At 45.0% G+C, this 14623-nt stretch overlaps 2 protein-coding genes across 3 annotated transcripts; both read left to right on the top strand.

The window, feature by feature from the left end:
* Window positions 1–8873: 8873 nt before the first annotated feature.
* Window positions 8874–10880, top strand: LOC101076366 (homeobox protein MSH-C-like). Of its 2 annotated transcripts, none has more exons than XM_029851450.1 (2): window positions 8874–9411; window positions 9769–10880. In XM_029851450.1, exons 1-2 carry the CDS (start codon window positions 9006–9008, stop codon window positions 10176–10178), a joined length of 816 nt encoding a protein of 271 aa, XP_029707310.1. In that variant the 5' UTR covers window positions 8874–9005; the 3' UTR covers window positions 10179–10880. The 2 variants fall into 2 exon arrangements, with proteins under 2 accessions (XP_029707310.1, XP_003972017.2); XM_003971968.3 differs by having other exon boundaries at window positions 8877–9408; window positions 9766–10880.
* Window positions 10881–11777: 897 nt separating this feature from the next.
* On the top strand, window positions 11778–14336 carry atp5pd (ATP synthase peripheral stalk subunit d). Its single transcript, XM_003971942.3, has 6 exons — window positions 11778–11907; window positions 12654–12782; window positions 13181–13277; window positions 13614–13685; window positions 13815–13877; window positions 13985–14336. The coding sequence occupies exons 1-6, from the start codon at window positions 11795–11797 to the stop codon at window positions 14114–14116; spliced, it is 606 nt and encodes a 201-aa protein (XP_003971991.2). The 5' UTR covers window positions 11778–11794; the 3' UTR covers window positions 14117–14336.
* The last annotated feature ends 287 nt before the right edge of the window (window positions 14337–14623 follow it).

A 14623-nucleotide genomic window follows, 5' to 3' on the forward strand; every position in this document is an offset into this window, starting at 1 on the left:
TGGAACGCTGCGGTGATTGACTTCATCCATGTGTGCTGTTCAGTCACTGGAAAGTATAAGCAAAAAGATAAATGCGGCGTATGAAACAACAAAATAAACACAATTTAAGGTTGAACAGAGTTTGTCTGTTCTAAGGAGGAGCATTGTGATTAAAGGGGGGGGGGGGGGTCCGTGTAGACAAACAGGGAATGATTGCAGGGAATCACTTCCTCGGTTTTTTCAGCCTGCTTTTATCACCGTAGCCTCCAAGAGAGAAATCTACCTCTGGCAACAAGGAAGAGACATTTATCTTCTGTCCTGAGGCATCACCCCCCCACCCACCCCCCCCACCCCAGCACCACCTCACTGTCTGAACATGCATTTTTAATTTTTTTATTTGTTACAATTGTTGCTTTTGTGAAGCGTCGAAATCAATGTGTGTGCGTGTGTGTGTGGGTGTGTGTGTGGGTGTGTGTGTGTGTGTGTGTGTGAAGGGGCCAGTGAAAAGAAAAACCCACAACATATCAAGTCCCTGGAATTGCGATCATCCTCACGGCGATTACAACATGCATAACCACTTATGATCACTTATAGCTGATGTGTAGACATGGCAGGCATCAGCTGATCCACATGACATCTAGGAGGAGCGGCACCCCGGGAGAATCTAACTTTAAAGCCCAATTATCCCGTGGAGCCGGTGTCATTTAAAAAGCCAACAGTAGAAGATTCTGGCCCCTGATAGGGGACACATGTGTTCCATCACACTAAATTGAAGCAGAGCTTCCTGAAAAAGACAAAGGCCTGCAGCAATATGACAAATCAAACAGACTTAAGGACATAACAACTGGATTTGTAATAGGAATGTTTTCATAGTGCATGGAAATTGCTGTATTCAAGGCATATTTTAGTTCAGTTTGTTGAATGCGCGTGTGTGTGTGAGTACTTTGTCATCCTTTTTGCTTTCCTGGGGAGTACACCATGAAGAAACCTTCCCAAATTTGATTACAGGTCTGCAAAAACCTCAAACAATGGCGTGGCAGGCATGCTAATTGCAGCCAAAAGCCAAAAATCCTCCTCTGTTTTCTTTTATTTCTCCTTTTCCCTTTCACTTCATCCACATGACCTGAAGTTAAGAATAAAGAGATAATGCCTTTTGAGCGAAAACATGCATAACAAATTTACAGGGGGCGGGGGAAGCGAGCTCGATGGGGGGAAAAGATAACCCCTGATTGCGTGTGATGTAAACAGTGAAGCTGTGCGCAGCCACGGAGCGCCGTGCCTGTAAAGAATTACATGAATCTGCATTTTAGTGAAACGTGCACAGGCCTTCTGCACATCTCCGCTCGTCCTCTTTATACAAGATGTACAGGAAATATTTAGCATTTACAGTTTCTTATTTATGGGGATATCATTACCTCCCTGGCACCGAGCCCTGCTTTTGGAAACCCTTCCTTTAATGTTAAATCATGTGGACATTAAAGTCTTTCTTTGACTTACAAGACATGACATGTCTGGAAACATACAACCCGGGTCAAAGATGGAGCTCGTTAAAGGATTGCACACGGCCACAAATTCACAGACAGAAGAGGGGATGAAGAGGAGAGGGGAAAAACGTGTTTAGTTACTCAGGCTTCCATCGAGATGAGGGACAAAGACAGTTTTGTGCAGAGTTCTCAGCGAGGCTCTTCTGTCACTACAGTTTATCGCGTGGACGCGGTGTTTATTATCGATGATGACTTCTAACAGGCTCCTCGAGCACGTGAGTGGACTGTTGGAGGATAAAGCCGCCAAACAAGCCACTTTCCTAATGCTATTCTTCTTTATTTATAACAAACGTTTTTTAAGGGTCAGCTGTGACTAAAAGCTGCTAATAATTAGTAAAGTCTTGTTTTGTCTCTCTTTGGCCTCGGTTATTTAATAATCATGATTAGTTTTATACGCAACACTCTGCCAGCGATTCTCACCTACAGCCTTTTGATGATTAACTGCATTTGTGTCCAATTAAATTGAGTCGAAGGGACACTTACAGGCCCCTAGAAATGAGGAAATTACAGAGTCAATTCCATAATCTTTAATTAGGTTTAAATAGCAGCTTTGGATTTGGCAGAGTTATTTTTAGGGGCTTATTTTTCCATACAGCTCCAATAGACCCAGTTAGAGCGCCGCAACATGTTTACACGTCCCGCAATTGGTCAGTTTATCCTGCTTCCACACCTCCTTCTTTCTGCTGAAATGACACAACATCATGATGCAGTTTGGGGGTTTTTTAATCACACTTTTAGCAGTTACAGCGTGGCTCCCCAATTTCCTGCAACAAAAGGTGGGTAGTGCCATTAGCCGGGAGTAATTCCACGCCGCAGGACTCAAGCTGTGCGTATGATCAGAGCAGAAGAAAAACAACAAGCTCTGCAATGGAAAACCTGACTTAATGTCCTCGATTGTCCCGCCGTGTTGCGGTTGCCTTCAGGGGCAATTATACTCCGCAGGCATTTGCGTGCGCACGCATGCTAGTTTTCAGGTGTGTTTGGCATTCTGTCTCACTCCAACAACATGGGGCAGTCCCCAAAGGGTTGGTAAATGGGTCTCGAGCAGTCCTGGGAAGTTACCACAAGGTCAGCGGAGAGTCAGGGGGCTGCTGGTCCACCACTGGGGAGCGGGCTGCAGCACTGGGAAAGTCGGCCACTGAGTCTTTGTTAGACCGAGAGATGTCAAGACCGGCCTTTCTTAAGTGCTCTCACAAAGAACCCCCCCCAGTCGTGGCATTGCAACCGTAGAGGAGTGCGTTTCCATCCATCTGAGCGTCTGCATGAATGCAAATACCATCTCAGACGTTGGAAAAGCAGAGCCGCGCAGCAGGTTGGATATTGAAAATGTGCACTTCTGGGCTGAAAAGCAAAATAGATGGAATTCCTGTCCTGTTTTAAACGTAGCCAGAGCGAGAGTGATATCTGATAAAATAGATCAAAATTACATTATTGGCTTTTATGGCCCACTGAAAACATAGCCCAAAGGTATGCTATTTGGCAGCGAGCAGCTCGTAATATGTCTAAGAATTGTTACCATCTGGCTTGACTGCAGGGAATGTTTCTCTCTTAAAAACCTCAAAGACAGAATGATACAAGTAAAACCCAACATTCATAAGCCAGGTCGGCTCTTTACGGCAGCCTGTCCACATCAATTTGGCTCCGTGGTGTCTTGAAGATAACTTGTGCCGTTTAAATGTACAGTGATTTGGCAGGTTTTATCTTTGCTCGCCGATAGCGAGGTGTCTGGATACAGGGCTTGGTTATTTTACTGGTGATTTCTGCCATCAAGAGAGATTTTTCTCATTCTTTTCTATTATTAATATTATTATTATAGTAATTAGGATGATGATTATTATTATTACATCGTACAGCAAGAGCTGTCATAAGAAAATAACTCATGCATAAAGAATTAATTTTGAATCTCCATAAATCCATTGGACAAGAAAACACAGCCCCCTGGCATTTGAACTCCAATCGGGGGGGGGGGCTCCGCCCTTCTAATCGCACTGCTGTACACAGTTTCAGCCCCCATTACCTTATTATGAGATTACAATGTCAGTGCGCTCCGAATTGTGACAATTACTGTAAGTGGTGGAGTAATTTTCAGCGTTAAACGTGGCCTTTGTGTGCCGGGTCGCCGCGTTTCTGCAGGCCTGTCACTGGCTGTGAGACAGGGGGGTGTTTCTGAGCCAGAAGCACGTTGGATAACACAACGCTTGCACCAGTGTGTGCATAATTACAACGGTGCACGTTTAGATTCATAAACACAATCACACTGACAAGGTGCAGGAATACCAGCGCGGCCCTCTGTGTGTGTGTGTGTGTGTGTGTGTGTGAACAACTCGAAGACACATACATGGATACAAACACACACACCCCACCCCCAGCCTTCCTCCCCCGCTGCCGATAGCCTCTCATGCCACGACTGACCCCCCCCCCCCCCCCCCCAAACCCCACCCCCGTCTTGGCGCCCTGGTATGAGAAAGAAAGCTGTTGTTAATAAAAAAGTTTTCAAAGAATGGGATGAAAAGAGAGGTGAAATTGAGCGGCCCTGGCCGAATTATTTCTTCTCCGTATGGGATCTGGCCTTTCGCGGTCTCTCCGACGCTCTCGGACCAGGGGGGGGTCGCTGGCTCGGTGACCATTACTGCCCTGGAGCCAAAGCAAATGATTTGCCTCTCTGAGGCTTCAAAGGGAAGCAATTACACTTAAGTAACCAAATGAAAAGATAGCCCAGCTTGGCAGCAGTTTGGGGGGGGGGGGGGGGGGGACAGTGGAGACCTTTGAGGGAAGAGGCACCACACCTAGGAGTAATATGTAACAGCTCGCATCACACAAGAGAGGAGAGGATGAGAGGAAAATAAACAAGACAAATTCGGCCGCTGAATTCAGAAGGAAAAAAGGGGCGGAAAAGCTGCCCAAACCAAAACAACAACCTCCTCCAGTGCGGTTTACCGACCCAACTCGCTCCTCAAACACCGGACCCAAGTTGCCACTTTGCACATTACATAAACGCACTTTATTGAACAGCATTGTTAACTTTGGGGAGGGAAAATGCCGTGTTTTCATCGCTTTGTTTGCTTTAGCTCGACTCTAAAACGCCACAAAGTGGCTCAGTCCTCTCCGCCCCCCAAAATGGATGTTTATTCCTCGGTGATGGGTTGTCCATGTTGCAATTACTGGCGAGCAAAACATTTGCAGAAAAAGTGTTGGGTTTTGGCTGGAGCAACGCGCACATGCCTCCTTTCCTCGTTTAATTGTGCGTGCATGTGCGTGACGCGCTGAAATGAACGCCACCGAGTGCAATCTGGAGAACCGTGAATTTTGTTTCCGTGAGCGTCCCATAAATTCAGCCTCCACCCGCTGATAAAAGAGTTGAAACAGGCTCTATTGAGCGAAGTGGAGACTGGGAGTTTGGTATGGGAGCTCACCTGCGGTGAGGCGTCTAAGGCTGCATAGAAGACCCAACAGCTGCCAGGGTTGTAAGTCTAGGCACCTAGCAGAGCCGCAGAATGGGAAATGCATGGCGCTCTTTCAATAGGCTGCCACTTAGTAACAGAAGGCATGTGCCAAACTTGCAGAATGAGAATGAAGTCTCCCCCTTTGGAGTTCACCAGATATCAGCAGCGGCTCCCTTTTTATCTCCTCCCCTTCCCTGTCCCCCTCCTGTCTTTCTCTTTTCTCCCTCTCTCTCAGTCTATTATAATTCCCCCATAAAGGAACAATGGTTGACTGAAAGACCGGAGAGATATACCAACAATCAGCAGGGAGAAGGAAAAAGAGGGGGGGGGGGTCTCAGCTGAAGTGTGGAAGCCATCAATTACCGAAGGCCTAAAGTTAACATCCCAGCAGGACGTGTGCATTAGAATGCAGATATGGGCAGGCTATGGGCAGCAGATGCCTGGCGGAGCGGTCAAAAGAGCACCCACGGCTCGTGAGAGAACATATGCAATGTGGGACACTCTTGCCTCTTAACTGGGATTCTGCAGAAGAATAGAAAATTAAACTGAGTGATGAGTGTACTGGAGGCTCAAAGGAGTCTTTGTGTGGCGCTGCCGAGAAACGTGGGTTTGAAAAAGGGCGACAAACAAATGGCGCCGCCGCCGTTGCGCGTGGTTCTGAGGCCGCAGCGGATCTCACCTGTCCTCAGCGCAAGAGCAGCGGCTCAGGGTTCCCCTGTCGGGTCCAGTCGGGGTGAAAAAAAATGTAATAATGCCCGCGATTCCTCTACTAACGCTGCCCTAACAGGACCCCCCCCCCCACTACATCTCTCTATTCTGGCCACTCAGCAAGACCCATCCCTCTGGGCTTCCTCTTGCTGCTCATTTACACTAGCCTGCAGGCTTCCTTCACAGTCAGAACAGTGCAATTGTATTTTCAGGCTCATTAAGCAACAGCTCTTACCCCCCCACCCCCACCCCCCCTTCCTTTCCCCCTTCACCGTTCCGTCTACTTTACCCTTTTACACTGTGGAGGAGACGGAAGATAAAGACATGGAGTAAATGTTAGGTTATTGTGGTGTGAGGCTCTATCAGGCTGGGCTTGCAGCACTTGTGGGTTTGGGAGTCGGGGGTAAGTAGGATTCCGAGGGGCAGAAGCACCCTCCAGCTTCTGAGAACCAATCCGGCTGCTCGGTATCAGCCCCATTCACAGTCAACACGCTTGTTTATTTGAATGAGAGCCCTCTCTTTTTGAACTTCCCACCCTCGCCATTGTTCCAATTCTCACTGGGAGGACTTTGAAATTGTAATCTCAGGATATTCAAACACACATTTGTTTTGCCCTTTAGTGCCTGCAACAACGTTATTACTACCAGGCAGTTGTGGCTATAATTTGGATAAAGAATGCCTCCAACTTTGGTTCCACCCAATTATTCCCCTTCAGAGCAGTGCAATTATTATTATCACTATTATTACATATAACTAGATCTGATAGGCACGTTTACAAAAAAGCTGTGATTTAAATTTAATGGAAGCAAGATTCAAAAATCTGAATCTGAATCTGAATCTTTTTCATGTGGAGCATTCCTGGAATCAGCATCCTCTCATCTAAAGAAGTATTCAAAGAGAAACACAAACAAAGAAGAATACCCACTTTGTGGGGACGTTCTTTGGTTTGCAAGTTGATGACTTCCTCGTTCCTGATGCCCAGTGTTGCTCACTCACTCCGGTTGTTCCAGAATGTGGAATTCTGCGGCTGAATTCATCCGCAAATTGCTTTTCTTCTAAAAATACGAAGCCACGATGATGCAGGAGCCTCGTTTGCGAAGGTCTCGTCACCTCGCGAGGCCACTGCTGACCCGCAGTCATTAATAAAAGGCCAAATCATCAGACCTCCACCCTAAACTTGGCCTCTCTGAGGTCCTGAACCAGGGACAGCGTTGACGGGACGACACCGGCTCACCTGGACTCCCACGTGGAACGAGTCTGGCCCTGGCTGGAATGTGCCGGTATCAGACCGGAGTCGGCTCTTGCGCTCTATGAACCGGTTAAGTGGTTTCATGGAAGCACCAGAGGACTGTAAACGGTCCTTTCGCATGCGTGTGAGAAAGCTCTCGCTTCTGGTGCCCGCAAAGTGCTTCCCATCAAGCTCCGTCGGCCTTGAAGCCCAGATCTGCTTTCAAACTCTCTAACGCCTTCTGACACTGCTCGCTCGCCTGCATGCTGTTACAGAAATGTCTTCTGGGAAGGGGGGGGGGGGGGGAGCAGAGCTAAATACACTGAACACCGGTGGGACGAGAGGTACGTGTAGTCCCTGTTCTGGTGCGCGCTTGTATCAGATGGATCTCTGTATGAGTCCGGCTCCCTTCTTGCACGACACCACAGAGTTTAAGTGGGAAAGGTGCGCGGTGGAAGGGCTCAAGGCTAAACCCAAACCAGCTGGTTGCAGCGAGGCCCCCGATGTGTGAGGAGACAGAGGGCCTGTGTCAGGCACCAAGTGAATGAACGGACTTGACATCAGGATTTACTCAAGTGAGCTGCCCCTCTCACCTGATGAGGGCTAAATTGTCCGTTTCACCTGGGGGCTTCCAGGAGGCCAGCTCTCAATATGCGGCGTTGTCAATCAAAGATCGTTTGTGTTGCCGGGGGCGAGCATCTTTGTGGGGAAACGGGGGCCGAGCAGGGCTGCATGACAGTCACAAGCGGCAGCCACAATCTAGTGGTTACAAATCTCATCTAATTGGGTGATTATTCCTAATTTCACCTCAATTAGTCATTAGAAAGGTTAATAGAGTAAGTGACTGGGCTTGAAATGCTAATGTTGGGATCTTGTAAACGTTTCCCACAAAGGAAAGTTCTGTTTTTCTTAAATTAGGAGACTCTCGGTTTGCTGAATTTTTCAATGAATATGGCAAGAAGAAAATAAATTTAGAAATATTGACCTGTTTAGATGTCAGAACACAAGTCAAAAATGTATAAACAGATCTGTTACCGTCGTAAAATTCCGGAAGTAGTTCATTTTTATTCTCTTTCTCTTTAAATCTCACTCATCCCGCCTCAGATGGAGGTCATCGTGTTACTGCGGGTTCCGATCAGCCGTTTCCGGCAGCTTCCTGTCAGCTCTGCGACAGTAAACTGCAGAGGAGACAGTCAGTTAAACGGACTTAAACACTGCCTGTTTTCCCCTCTCCGAGGTCTCTGTCTTTTTGATCCTGCCCAGCCTGGCGCCTTCCCAAACACAACTTGTCTGCCTTATTAAATAGTGTGACCCGGAGAGAGAAAACGCCTGTTGCTTCTCAACTGGAGCCATTGTGAAGCGAGAAAAGCTCCTGACAGCCCTTAAATTGTTGTAATGTTGTGTGACCGACACTCAAACCTCATTTATTTCCATCCCCGGACTGCGCATCTCCTCATGTTGGGATTAGGGTTTTTTAAATTGGGTTAGTCATCGCATATTCAGAATTGATTTAATCCGGTTAGGGGCGCTAATAATATATGGTTTGGGTTTCAAATGTTAATTTGCAGTTAAGATTTGCAGGTTTCGCATTTTAAAACAAAACGCGTGACGCTTGATATGAATTTGCCGCTCGAAGTCGTGTTCATCTTTGCGGAGGGAGAATAATCGAGTGAATAATAGCAGCAGAGTGGACGGCTAATGGATATAAATGGTCAAGAGAGCCCTCCCCACTGGTTAATTGCGCTAAAATTGGTCCGAGCTACTTTGTGAGGACCATCAATGGCCTGGCTCTGCATGGGGTCTGTATGATTAACTTCTCTCTCTTTTCAGAGGCCTCTTGATTTTCCCCCAGAAGAAAAAAGAAATCCGAGCCAATCACAAACGTGCATGGAGACGTCACAGGGTCAGCTTGACGGCCTGATTGGTGGGAACGTGGTGGACCGGGGGGCGGGGACAGGCCCTGCACTTTTATAGTCGCGTCTGTCCGGCGCGTAAAGGACACCAAGCAGGCCTGAGACGCTTCCACTGGACGGTGCGACCCTGAACAGCTCCACTCCACTTCACGGGCCACTCGGAGGTGCATGGCCCCACCCCCCCTGTCAAATGATGAATCCTGCGCAGGGGTCGCCGTCCGAAGACGGAAAACAGCTCCATCAAAAAGAGGAGACGGAGACCGAGGAAGAGGAGGCGCAGCCCAAAGACATGACCATAGAGAAAGGATACAAAAACCAGCGCAGCAGCCTCCCGTTCAGCGTCGAGTCTTTAATTGCCAAGAAGACCACCTGTCGGAGTGCATTTCCACCTTCCGAGTTCACCCTGGTGCTACCGAAGCCCGTGGCTGCGCAGAGCGGCGCGCACTTCTCTCCAAGGACTCTTTACGCGGAGAGGAAGCTGTCCGCGGAGAGCTCGCCGGGAGTTTCCAGCTGTTCCAGTGAAGAAACCCCGCAGTTTTGTGACAAAGATCAGAGCACTTGGTTTCAGACGGCCTCCTTCCCCACGCCGCCCCGTAAGTTGCTGCCTCTCTTCTCCTGAAAGCTGCGCAATCTCGGGAATGATTTAGCGCATTTATGCGTCCTCCATCGCGATGAGCACAACTGCAGAAATGAGCGCGCGTGTTCGTGCCAAAGGTGCCTGCGGTGGTTGACGGGTGCACATTTCCTGGTGTAAACTTTGCTGCGCGCATAAAGCGCACAAAACATCGTCTCTCCTGCGTAACCTTTGCGATGGCACAGAGGCTGCATGTGTCCCCAAATTAGAAAAGAAAATGTGTCTATTCTCCGCGGTTGGTTTGTGTTCATATTTTAGCTCTTTCTCATTTCAGCCTCGTCAGCTTATTTCTGTTTTTTTTTCCCCCCTGTAACAGGTAGCACGAGTCCAAGTCAGTGCAACTTAAGGAAACACAAAAACAACAGGAAACCTCGCACGCCCTTCACTACCTCGCAGCTTCTCGCCCTGGAGCGCAAGTTCCGCCAGAAGCAGTACCTCTCCATCGCCGAGAGAGCCGAGTTCTCCAACTCACTCAACCTGACGGAGACTCAGGTCAAAATCTGGTTTCAGAACAGAAGAGCCAAAGCCAAGAGACTACAGGAAGCCGAGCTGGAGAAACTGAAACTGGCCTCCAAGCCCGTCCTGCCCGCCTTCACGCTGCCGTTCCCCCTCGGAGCGCACATGGGCTCTCCGACGTGGAGCCCGTCAAGCGCCTTTCCCAGGCCCGGTTTGCCTGTCCCGGGACTGTTCGGTGGACCCGTCACTTATGGGATGTACTATTTGTCTTAGTGTTATAGTTTAATCACGGTTATGGAAGAGGATATTTTTGGGTTCTTTTTTTTATTGGGGAAAACAAACTGAGCAATGAACGATTCAAAGTTGGTTCGGGGTGGGTAATTTCAGTGCCTGACTCGTATTTTATAATGACTTATTTTTGAGTCACGTGGACTGTAGTAAGACCTAAATTTCTTAGCAATATTTGGAAATAGATTTATTTTTACACGCCTTAAATAGTCGATACGAAGCCGCCCGAGGTTTTTAAAAATCGGGACGAAACCATCGAATTGCACCTGGAAAGTACTTAAATCTGCAGCGCCTTTGCAATGTGAAATGTTTTTTTTCTCACCCAGCAGCCTTTAATGAACAAAACTGCATTTCTCCCCAAGAAGTCGCTTGAATATTTGTATCCTGACGCAATTTCTCTGCGTATTTTTTAAAACAAACTCAAATAATATTAAAACTGTATTAGACGTTTGTTTCCTCACACCACGTGGCCTTGAGTAAAGAAAAAGAAGGATTGATTTCTGAAGGGTTTTGCTGTATTATTGTAAATAAAATGTGTAGTGTTCTTAAAGTCCTGCGGCCACGAGCAGCAGGGAAAACGATATTTATTAAATATGTTTGAATCTGTACTGTGTACATACATAACTTTATCCCAATGGTCAGTTACTTGTAAAAACTGATGTTAGTAAATAAACATTTATAAAACAAGAGTTTAAATGGGAAGATTTATTTATTTATTTATTGTTAATTTTAAGAATGAATCTATTAGCAAAAATACAAGCTCCTTCACAGCCCAGTTCTTAAATAAAAGGTGCCGGGATTCTAAATCCGTTTGATGTGCATGATACACGCTTTATTTCTACAATAGAGAAGAATTTTATGATTCTCTTGTGGAGAAAATACTAAAAATCTCGTAGCCCCATTTTACCTTGTTATAAATACCTCACAATTTAGCTAAATGATATTCCGCTTATTTATTTATTTTTGCAGGTATATTTAACCCATTACAGAACGAATGCCTCCAAATGTATGATTTCACAGAAGTCCTGTTGTGGACTGTGGAAGTTTGGAGATAATAAATGTGTTATGGACATTTATGTGCACGAAGCAAGTAAAACACATTACATTTACCACACTGGGATTATAGATGGAAAGCTTTGGCAGAAGTTGGAAGACGTGTATGTTCTGTAGTCAGTCGGGCTTGGCAAAAACATTTCATGCTTAAATGTATTCATTTCAAAACAGGCTTGTAATATTTGTATCAAGTTATAAAATTTAAACGGAACGCTGCACGAATGTCATTACATCAAATAAAACCGTAAATATAGTGCATTAAATAAAATAAATAAACGTTATTTAACAGAAAATTAATGGCACAACTCTGTTGTAAAGAGACACACGACCGAAGAGGTTATATCGGATAAAAAGCACCAACACTGTTTAAAGTGCGGCTGTATCCTTTGTGATAAAATTCAGAATATTTCTACATTCTGTTACCCTATAGATCTTTGTTTTGTAAATTTTCACACACACACCTGTACCCTGTTATTGGACGTAGTTTAAATATAAGCAGAATGATTTGCGCTCTCGTCCCAGCATCCCGAGATCGACAGCATGCAAAAATGTGGTGTACCACACACAGCCAGCAGAGGGCAGTGGGGGTATTTGGTTCCTCGCCTCCACGAGAAGAAGAAGTACTTCTGGTCTCCCCTTCGTACTGTCATTACACACGAAGGTAAGCACGTTAGCCTAGCTTTTATTAAATGAACCACTACCTATTTAGATCTAATATTCAGGTTGTGATTTATTTAATATACGTATTGTGGGTGTTTCGGTATAAGCATAAGGTCCAGGTGGTATTTGGGCAAAAATTGGTTATAGAGAGGTATTGCTGACCTTGGCTAGAACGCTAATAGCTAGCTGCCTTTAGCTTGTGTTCTAATGGTCTTCAAGGGCCCGGTGTCATTGATGCTCCTCATGCTTTAAACTTTACTTAAAGCGTTTTAATGTTGCTCTGTTCGTTGAAAAATCTTAATATGCACTAGGGAGGTAATTTCTTAGTTTGCAGTGGTTTTGTCTACTCATACGTGTCACCAACGATCAACGCACAACATTGAAGTGGCTTCTTAAGATAACTAATTGTTAGTGCAAATGTATTCCGCGTTTTATTACATTTTTTCCCAGTTACTTAATACAATAAACTAGCCCTTGTTTAGCTATCAAGGACATGTATATAATGTTTGTCAGCATTATCGATGCGTAAGGTAACAGCCATCCATACATGCTTATTGTACTGTTGGTCATTTCTTAAAATAAATCAGCTTTGCAAAGCTTGGTTAAGTTTCACCTCAGAGGTGTCTAACTGCAAAAAAAAGACCAGTTTGTGTTTAATAAGTGGTCAATAATAAGAGAGAACTCATTTTTCTTCATAGGTTCTTTTTTTTTTGTTTGCTTTTCCCTAAAGTTTTTATTACTTTTCAGCATCAGGATGGCAGGCCGCCGTGTAGCCCTGAAGGCCATTGACTGGTTGGCGTTTGCTGAGCTGGTTCCACCCAACCAGAGGGGCATGTTTAATGCACTGAAGACCCGCAGCGATGCCATTGCTGCCAAGTTAGTTTTACACCAACGACAGTTTTCACTTCACCTTTTGTTAGGCCAATGTTCTGCAGCCACAACAGCTCGCAATAAGTGTTCGTTGACAACAGGTTTCTTGTCATGTTCGTGTCAAGGTGGAAGTTTTTGACTGCAGGTTGTTTCACAAGTCAATCGCATGTAAACACAGAACAAAAAACTGACTCAGCATGAAGAATTTATCTGTCTGTCACTCCTTGACTATGCTTCTATACTGAAAAATCCAGGAAGTCTTTCTGCGTTATTAGTTATGTATGGATAATTTGCTTTTTTATACTCAACATTTTTGAGATTTCATGAAATTGTTTGCACTGCTGTGCTGTTGGAAGTTTTTCTGACTTTTTATTGTCATCTTTCTTGATTTCTCTCTATTCCAGACTGTCCTCCCTGCCAGAAACCCCTGCCGCAATTGACTGGAGCTACTACAGGAGCACAGTGGCCAACTCTGGGATGGTTGATGACTTTGAAAAGAAGGTAAGATTGTTCACACCAACTTTTTATTTAAAAAAAAAAAAAAAACAGTTAACAGGAAAAAATGTGTGGTCGCATTTACATTTGCCTTGATCATTTTCCCCTAAAATGTAAAATGTAAAAAAAAAATAAAAAATCCAATAATTAGCAGTAATGTAAACAAGTTTGGCGATTTTCTAAAGATCATCTTATCCAATATTTCTTGGTTAACTGCTTTCAATGCAAGAGAAGGAAATTCAACTCTTCAGCAATTACCAGTTTAACTTTATTTTTCTGGCTTTGCCATTGTCATTTTGTGGGTGGTTAAAGTGGTAAATAATCGATTCCTCCAACCTACAGTTCAAGGCATTAAAGGTCCCTGAGCCTGTGGACACACAGACTAGCGCCATCGGTATACAGGAGACAGAAGCTGTAAGTGACTCTCAGACATCCAATGTTGATTAAATGTTAAATTCAGTTTGCCTGACAATGAAACCTGATGAAACTCTGTACTTTTCTACGTAGGCAGAAATTTAAAAACATTTTACTTTTCAAAAACAGAACAAAAGTGCTGCAGAGTACATCGAAGCTTCCAAGGCCCGCATTGCCGAGTATGAGCAAGAGGTGAAAGAGGAATCAACGTTTTCTTTCAGAATGCTAAATGGAATAATTATGAGATTATAGTATTAGATGCTGTTTCACATCAACTTTCATTTTGTGTTTGGTTGCAGTTGTCAAAGTTTAAGAACATGATCCCCTTCGACCAGATGACCATCGAGGACCTCAATGCAGCGTTTCCTGAGACCAAGTTGGACAAGGTCAAATACCCGTACTGGCCCCACAAGCCCATTGCTGATCTGTAATGGGATATTGACTTCACATTAAAGATTATGTATTTCAACTACAACTGTTGCACGATTTACTCCTTAAGAACCCAATGCAAATAAATTGTTGACTGTCGTTTATACGAATGACCGACTGCCGCAGTCGTATAGGAGACGGTTTTACCCGATAGGGGGCAGCGTTGCGTTGGTTTTTACATTAAAACGGTACCAGTGCTCCCCAGTGCATTTAGATTAAAAATGTTGACAGATACAAGATGATTGTGGTGTCGTGTCTTCATACAGGAATTAGTTGGGAAAACATTTTAATTAGGAATTGATGGAGACAATCCTACAAGTTAATGGGTTTTTTTTTTACAGGATCATGTACAAAATCAGACGAACTGTAATTTATGTTCTCAGGGGGAAATGAAGCACATCACGAATGTAACACTTTAAGGGTAAAACTTGAAATCCAATCGCTTGTAGAAATATTTTAGCATTTGTATATTAAATACCGGGTTGTGGGTCTGGTTACTGGAGTGGGTG

The sequence above is a fragment of the Takifugu rubripes genome, chromosome 17 (genome assembly GCF_901000725.2).
Source record: "Takifugu rubripes chromosome 17, fTakRub1.2, whole genome shotgun sequence".
Lineage (NCBI taxonomy): Eukaryota > Metazoa > Chordata > Actinopteri > Tetraodontiformes > Tetraodontidae > Takifugu > Takifugu rubripes.

What these genes read in the sequence shown, in the direction of transcription:
- LOC101076366 (XM_029851450.1), top strand. Translation starts at nt 9,006, where the DNA reads ATGATGAATCCTGCGCAGGGGTCGCCGTCCGAAGACGGAAAACAGCTC. An exon ending in CTTCCCCACGCCGCCCCGTA is followed by an intron (nt 9,412 to 9,768) that starts AGTTGCTGCCTC and finishes CTGTAACAGGTA; the next exon opens with GCACGAGTCCAAGTCAGTGC.
- atp5pd (XM_003971942.3), top strand. Translation starts at nt 11,795, where the DNA reads ATGTGGTGTACCACACACAGCCAGCAGAGGGCAGTGGGGGTATTTGGT. An exon ending in TTGATGACTTTGAAAAGAAG is followed by an intron (nt 13,278 to 13,613) that starts GTAAGATTGTTC and finishes TCCAACCTACAG; the next exon opens with TTCAAGGCATTAAAGGTCCC. An exon ending in TTGCCGAGTATGAGCAAGAG is followed by an intron (nt 13,878 to 13,984) that starts GTGAAAGAGGAA and finishes GTTTGGTTGCAG; the next exon opens with TTGTCAAAGTTTAAGAACAT.